Source organism: Pseudomassariella vexata (genome assembly GCF_002105095.1).
Source record: "Pseudomassariella vexata strain CBS 129021 chromosome Unknown BCR38scaffold_6, whole genome shotgun sequence".
In the NCBI taxonomy this organism is placed as follows: Eukaryota; Fungi; Ascomycota; class Sordariomycetes; order Amphisphaeriales; family Pseudomassariaceae; genus Pseudomassariella; species Pseudomassariella vexata.
This window is the reverse complement of record NW_024467961.1, coordinates 110829-118942: the sequence shown is the minus strand read 5'-3', so window position 1 is coordinate 118942 and position 8114 is coordinate 110829. Positions and strand designations below refer to the sequence as shown.

At 48.6% G+C, this 8114-nt stretch overlaps 2 protein-coding genes across 2 annotated transcripts; one reads left to right on the top strand and one right to left on the bottom strand.

Annotated features, from left to right (window-relative positions):
• Positions 1–3538: 3538 nt before the first annotated feature.
• On the bottom strand, positions 3539–5498 carry BCR38DRAFT_431019 (uncharacterized protein). Its single transcript, XM_040860071.1, has one exon. The coding sequence runs from the start codon at positions 5176–5178 to the stop codon at positions 3739–3741; it is 1440 nt and encodes a 479-aa protein (XP_040715948.1). The 5' UTR covers positions 5179–5498; the 3' UTR covers positions 3539–3738.
• An 803-nt stretch (positions 5499–6301) lies between these two features.
• Positions 6302–8105, top strand: BCR38DRAFT_512974 (uncharacterized protein; the record flags this gene model as incomplete). Its single annotated transcript, XM_040865053.1, has 3 exons — positions 6302–6934; positions 6965–7930; positions 8029–8105. Exons 1-3 carry the CDS (start codon positions 6640–6642, stop codon positions 8103–8105), a joined length of 1338 nt encoding a protein of 445 aa, XP_040715947.1. The 5' UTR covers positions 6302–6639.
• Positions 8106–8114: the final 9 nt, after the last annotated feature.

Sequence of the window (8114 nt, the reverse complement as noted above, 5' to 3'; positions counted from 1 at the left end):
GCTTGGACATCTCTTATAGAGTGTATCTCTGCGACTGGTACTGCACTACCCCCACTTGTGATATACAAGGGGAAGTCTGTCCAGCAGCAGTGGTTTCCTCTGGACTTGACTCCATACGAAGCCTAGAGGTTTACAGCAACAGAGAATGGGTGGACGTCAGACTCTACGGCTATTGAGTGGCTACAAAAGATCTTTATTCCTTTGACTCAACCAGAGGACCCTGAAGAGATTAGGTTGTTTATCCTAGATGGGCATAGTAGCCACGAAACGACAGAGTTTATGTACTTCTGCTTCATAAACAAGATACACTTGCTTTTCTTGCCGCCACACACATCCCACTTTCTCCAGACTCTCGATCAGTCAGTCTTTGGACCCCTCAAGGCAGCCTATAAGAAGTAGCTTGGTTACCTTGACCGATGGGATACTACTACTGTCGTAGGGAAGAGAAACTTTCTCCTCTACTATAGAAAGGCACGTCTAGCAGCATTGACCGCTAAGAACATTATCAGTGGATGGAAATATACTGGTCTCTGGCCTTCGAGCATAGCTAGACTCCTTATGAGCCCCCTGCTCCTTGAGAATACGTCAGCACTAATCAGACAGCCTAGTCAGACTTGCAAAGGGTACTATGATAATAAGGGTAGTCAGGACTGGGCGTTAGAGACATTAGCAGTAGCCTAGTCAATGCCTAAGAGGAGAGATGAACTCCAAGATCAACTCAGCTTATTCAGCAAGCTTGATAGTGATCCAAATACCCAGCGACTACTCTTTCGGAAAGTTCAAAAGGGCTTTGATGAGAAGGACTACCAATTAGCTGTCGCACAGCGAAAGATTGAGGCAATAGAGGCAGAGCTTGAGGCTAGTAGGGCTAGGAAGCGGAGGAAGGTCAAGATGAGCCCAAATTCGAAGTTCACTAATATCAAGGCTATTCGGAAGGCTCAAATCGAGGCTGGTGAAATTGAGGATAGTACAGATGAGTCTAGCGAGTCTGAAAACCCTAGTGACGGTGAAAGCTGTATTGTAGTAACATTAGAATAAGTGTAAAAAAGGTTGAAATTAATGGTTATAATATACAGTGAATGTATACGCTCGACGAGAACCCCAATTAGCAGATACTACGACTTGTCGCGACAAAAAATAGTCGAGCATCTTCTGCACATCAGCAGCATCCCACCCCTGAGGACGAATTTAAGTGCCACATTACCACACTTATCGGTAGTTCAGGCAGGGGTTGTAGCACAGACTTAGGGAGGGACAGGAGGTTTAGTAGTCGTTTGGCTACAAGTTTACCTGTATAACCGCCCGACCCGGCTTAAGGGCCCGCTATATCATCTATAGCCCCTTAAGGGAGTACTTGTAGAGGTACCGAGGGTTAACACCTACGGCGTATTTAATATTATTTTTTATATACAGTGACATTTTCAGGGTGTCCCACATGTGGGGGTGTCCCGGATGTAGGTGTGGGACGTTACTGCTATCCTCATAGGGGACGCATCCCTTAAGAAAAACGCCGATTCGAGTCAGACGAGAAGCAGCAGCGTCAACAACAGCAGGAACGCGAGCGCCAGCAAGGGCAACAGCATGCAGAAGAACTTCAACGCCAAGATCTTCAACGACGTACTTACCAGAACTATCATAAAACCTTCCCTACACGCAACAGCTATATAAGCCGCGTCATAGCCAACAGCTGTCAACGCCAGAGTAAACAACAACAGGATCCTCAAGTACCAGAGGATCAACAGCTTCAAGTAGCCAAGCGTGAAATTGAACAACTACGGCAGGTGGTCACTCTACAAGACAAAATGAGGATACTTCGATCAACAAGCCCTACGCCCCTGTATTATGCTCCGCCGCCACCATCAAAAACTACACTAGTAAAGCCGTGGCGAATAGCCTCATTGCAAAAAAGCCCAGAGTCAAGCCAACAGCAGCCGCCGCCGCCGACTTCATCAACACCAAAGTTAGCACCAGTCACACCAGACAAGCAATTGCGAATAGCTTCATCCTCACAGCCGCGCCAGCGTCTCCCCAAGCGAACTCCTTCCGCCCGCCAAGATACATAGATTAGCCCCAAGCCAAGCCGCTATCACTGCTGTCAAGAATCCTTCGAGTCAAGAAAGCAGCTGTTTGATCACCTTCGATCGAGTAGCGCCCACTACCGCAGTCGATCCACAATATCCAGCGCCCGTAGCCGCCGGCCGTCAAGATCTTTCGACCTCGTTCCCTTTCATCGAGCCCACCGCCGTCGTCTTCCGATCATACGATCCCCCATGCTGAACGCACCAGAGCGAACACATCGTCAAGAGTACTGCCCCGACCACAGTCAAAGGTATCAGTATCCGTAGCCCCGTCAAGGACATACATACGGCAGCTAGCAACATTGATACAACAGTACTTTAGCCTATCAATCGACTTAATGCATTTGGTGCCCCGCCATATAGAACCTGGCTTAAGCAGTCTCCGTCGACAGCGATTTGGCTAACTTAGCAGATCTACACCTCAGCAAGTACCCCTACACCAAAATAACTGACCTAGCCAACCTTTCCCAATACAACATTTCACGCCCCATATACACTCGCATCATATTCCTAAATCTTCTTAGGATCTTCGTACAAAGCCCTCTAGTAATCGTATAGGCAATTTAAACGCGTCTAGAGCTCTAGTTACCGTTATACGAAGTTTAAAGCCTAGTACTTACTAACATATCTCGCACTACGCTCCGCGAGTAGGAGATTAAGTATATCTTCTGCAGGCGAAATCCTCTTAAGTATGTGTCTAAAATATTGACGACGGGCAGTGAAACCACCCGCAGGTTTAAGGTGCAAGATGATGGCAACGAATAACAAGATCCTCAACAAGACCTTACTATCCGGGAGGTGGAAAGAAATAACAAGATCAAGAGCTCCTTGCCCTGATCGGAACGTCAAGTACCTCAACAGGTACTAACAACTGTAGCCTCAGCAGGCACAATCAGATCTATAGGGGCAACAAAAGTACCTCAACAGGTACGTCAGATATTGAATGCCTGTCCAAGTAAAGAGAAATTGGTTCAGATTACTGTGGAAAAGGCCGCTTGAATTCCCATCTTTTTCTCAAGAGAGTGACTATGTATATAAGGTCTTAAATACCCTTCAAGAACGCGCTTACATAACTCGTCTGAAACCGGAAAAAACGAAAACAAGCACCCAAAAACCCTAACCCCACGTCAATATACTTAAAGATATCCTCTTCTTCTGATTCGGTTATTTTTATCGAATTAGCGCGGCTATCCCATTGTATAGGTCGGCCACTTATTCTATCGCGTAATATTAATTCCGGTACGTTACAGATAGTTAAAGCCTTACGACGATTTAGCTTTAAGTGTTTTTTATTATCTTAGATATCTAAGTTTAACTTAACGTCTTTCAAATCAGATTCTATAATTAGGCGTGGAGAGATAGGTTATAAAAGTTAAGGCAGTGTTTTTTAGGGAAAAATGTGCGACTCGCTTATGAATCACATTATACTTTATTAAGGATCATGAGATTGGGTTACTTTGGGTGGGAACTAAAATCTGTACTCAGAATAATTGAGGACTGAGAAGAAATCATGCGTGCACCTAATAGAAAGGACTCGACGAAACAGTCATTGCATGTGAAATTTGAGAAACAAAATTTGTCCACGCCTGCCCGACATAGCTTTGTGACCACAACAAAAACCGGGCTATAACATTCCAGCTACATGTCACAGTGTCATGGCTCACACAGGCTTTTGGCTTGTGGTTATAATTGGAGCCTGCACCTCTGCCTTTTCCTTGCAATTCGTACCCTTTCCATTCACCGATTCTATTTTCGAAACAGCCATATCATGTTCGTTTTCCAGGCTGTCATTCTTCTCAGTAACGTAGTAAATGCACAAATAAGCAAGGGCGAAAATGCCCACAAGGTAGAAATCGAATATAGCACTTGCAAATGTAACGTAGGGTATCTTGATGGAGTCAACACCAAAGCAGACGGCCTCACCAGCAGCCAGAAAGCCGCGTTGAGCACCCATGTAGTGGCTTAACTTGTCTGGTGACATGGTCAGGGCCCCTATCAACCACGGCACCAGGTACTGCCACAAGATGGAAAAAGTCCAATTTAGCACAAAGAGAACCATTACTGGGCCGAAGTCGGAATCATTCCAATCCAAGGGGTTCGATGGTGGGTTGCTTCGATCAAAGCCTCTGGTCCGAATAATCTCCCACATCCAGGCTGCGCAAAGAGGTACGCCGACGAAAGCCAAACCAATAAGCCCACGCTTTCGTTTTGACCAACCTGGGTGATCAAGAAAGAAATGAAGTAGGTGTCCGAAGGGAATTTGAACGATGAGTGCTACGAATGAAACGAGCGATCGAACTCGCAGGTTGTTCTGGAATGCGTTGACCGACCCGAGGTAAATTAAAAAGGAGCCAGCTGGGAGGAAGGCCGGCAGCATCATTAGTAACTGCCAGTCTCGAACGATCGAAAGATTTGCTTTGAACTCGGTGGCTGTACTATGTTTTTCGTGATGCGTAGTCGTGGAGTTCTCGGCAGATTCCAGGTCCTTGAGGCGACGGAGAGTCAACAGGGCCAGAAGCGCGGCGCAACCCATGACTATAATGAATGTGATGTAAATTGCAGCAGGAACTCCAGCCCGTTTGTCGTTGTTCCGGTTGAGGATGACGGGCAAAATGCTACAGAGAATGGAACTGGTTGCTTGGATGGTGTTCTGTATGGCGATGAACTTGCCCTTGTTGCTGTCATCCGAATAGGCGACTTGAATATAGCCGGAAGTAATCCAGACTGCACCCGCCCCGACCCCGATAATAGCGCCAGCTGCCAATGGGAAAGACTCTCGCCCATAGGCCTCGTAATACCACAGCGATCCGACGTACAGGATATAAGTGCAGATGCCAAAACTCATGGTAATGGCAGGACCGAAGAAGTTGAGGTATGTCCCCCCCACGCAGGCTGAGAGGAACCAAACCGAAGACAGAATCGCATTAGCGGTTTGGATGACATGAGCAGACTCAGGCCTGCCACCTCCTGCGCCAAGAAGGTTCAGCGAAACAAAGACGCCAGCGGAGAAGCCGACGCCAACACCGGCCACGAGGTTCTGCGTGGAAGGGTTCTGAGCCCCATGAAGATGCCAACGACGGCCATCCCGATCGAGAACCATGATGCAAGGGGGTAGAAAATCAGTAAGTATATATAGAAACTTGTGGTGAAATGCTGCGACAGCTCAGCCCGTTATTAGGTAAGCTCTGTAGTCAGCACTGCTACAAACGAGGCGGGTCTAAGAAAAGAATGTATCGCAGAACTTTTGCAAGTATTGAGTGATGAGTAAAGAAGTCGGTAAAAACACTGCGGTCAGATTTGTGTCAGCAGCTTCATCGCCACAAAAAGAGCTGTTCAGCTTCGGGGTGGGGACACGGTATAAGGGGAATTTGGCAGAGGGCACGCCGGCAACTTCCCCCGAAAGGAGACAAAGGCCGCTTCGCTGACTGTATCCATTCTTGAATACTGGGACAGCGGCCCTGACCGTTCATCTATGCATTGTTTATGCGCGTGCCACCCAATTTGCAAGCGTGCTCAACCCGAAGAACCAACGTGCATGACGGACCCATGTTTGAGTCAGCCTATAAGGCGTCGCATCGATTTCGTCTCACACACACCCAACCAATCCGTTGCGATTCCATTGGGGGAACGATGCAGTTGCATCAGTGCAACGCTACGTACCCGGTCTTAGTACAAGATAGATGGCTCAGGAGCGGTGACTCGACCTGATCTGACATGTATAGCGCCATGCTGTAGACTCTCTATCATTGCTCATTATGTTGCTTACTCTTTACTATCAACGTAACCCGGATCAAATATCCAGACAACTGGACTGAGAAATGAGTCAAGGGTCCAGGATATTAGTAACGTGACAAAGCAGTGTCCGAGGTTTCTTCGTGTGGAGGAGCGACTGTGCCGCTGAATATTGTCCTGCCATCATGCAAATTTGGGACAAGGGTTACGATCTTGGCCAACCGGATTGATTCTTGGACCCGGGTTTTCATTGCGGTGTGAACATGCGCGCCGTCGACATTTCTCACCACTGCGACAAGATTCTGTGCCAGGGTTTGACAAGGTTGGGGCTATGCACTCGGTATGCACAAGGAGCCCCCAAGTGTCGGGAGAACATTGTCACTAGCCTTGTCAGAGACCTAAGCTGCTGGTATAGGCAGCAAATTGCGAAGTGAGGTTGAGTTGCCATATATACGGGGAAAACGCCGTAACGATATGGGCTGTCAGAAGAAGGGATATTATCTCAGCAGATTCTCGCAACTTAGTTTATCGCACAGCATTATACGCCCTCTAATACTACTTAAGAGCTGTTTGCTGGCCAGACTATTACGAAAGCTGTCGTCGTCCTCAAACTGCACAGTTTCTAGCAAGTTTAACCCCCCGCTTGAAATCCGTAGAGTTTCAAGTGCCTTTTGCCTACCTTTCCACTCTATTTTCAGTCATCCTCGACGTTACATATCGAGCAATACCCAAGCTTCTTTTATTTACTCTTGCCCCTTGAATTAAGGGGTGGAGAGAAACTGTCGCCATTCTCTACCTCACAGCCAGAGACACCTCCACATCAACCAACATGGCCGCCGAACTTGCCCCAGGCATTGTTGTACTGAACAAGAAGTACTTCCCAAAGGACTCAATCTCAGCTGCCCAAGTTGGGGCCACCTCCTTTGCGCTGTCCGTGCTACGCGTCCTGTCTGAGGCGAAAATACTCCGAGGCGTTGTTCTGTATCAACGGGATGAGCGTCTGACTCAGCCTCACTGCGCCCTGGAGCCTGATCTGTACGACGGCGTAAAAGTAGTGACGGTGTCATTCCACTTCAGGATGTCGACTCGTAGCATCACCCGGAGCCTTCTGGAAGCCTACCTGAGTGAGAACTATCCTAGCCTCGGCGAACTAGCACCCATCGTGTACTACCAGACCGACACGCTGCTCGAATACCATCCCCAGGGGTTACAATTCTGCGTGACTCACCATGGACCCTTTGTTTCCGACTTCAAGGAGAGCTTTACCCGGTCATTGACAGAACTGGCCTTCGGTGGCGACCCTGCCAAGATCGAAGTTTTGGAGAAACAGCAGAAGCTTGGTGTCGACAGATTGATTCAAGATAACTTCGGCTCTGTCCTGGCCCACTCGGCGATGCAGCAGCATTTTCTCGAAGGCCAAGGACTCGGCTCACAGCGGTTCAAGCGGCTCCGGCCTCCTATTGGCGTACCACCATGCAGTGACCCGGATTTGCTCCCTGACACCATCAAGGATTTTGTGTCCCAGGCCGAGATACTGCTCTTCACTGCCGTTGCACGCCTTGACTACTTCAAAAACGTGGATCTCCTGGTGCAGGCGGGTCTTGAACTTCTCAAACGGGGCGTCCCAGTGAAAGTACTCGTCGTGGGCGATCCGGAAAGTGACGATTCGCGTCGACGAAGTCTTCTCAAGCTAGTCCCCGTCGAACAACGACAGCACTTCTTGGTGCTCGCCAAATTGCCCAAGGATGACCTATATGCTCTCTTCTCTGCGACCCGGGGTAACGGAATATTCATTTGCCCCTCACGATACGAGACTCTAGGCATCACCCCCTTGGAGGCTGCCGCCAGTGGCGTGGCAACATTGATTACCGACTCTCCTAAAGTCGAAGCCTCGCGGTACTTCCCTGCCGGCTACCGTGTTACTCCCAGCGCGGCCAAGATTGCTGCCAAAGTTCAGGTCATCCGATATGACGGGGTGCGTAGGTGGGGAGAGATGATCGAAGCCCACGTTCGTCTGGAGACATCCCTGAACGCCTTCCATGACGACTTACTGGCGGCCTGGAAAGACCTTTCGCGATCAAACATGACATCGAGGACATCTGAGAATGGGCTTGTCGGGCGTACGGTTCCCAGGAAAAGCCAGCAGCTGAAGAAGAACTGGATCCAGCGTAAGGGACCGAAGGGCGTCTGTGTTTCTCTTTCAGCTATCATATGAAAGGAAAAGGGGTCAAAGTCGAGAACTTGATCTCAACATGGCTTCAAGAGATTAGAACCGCACTGATAGAGGTTTCATGAGAGGAAAAG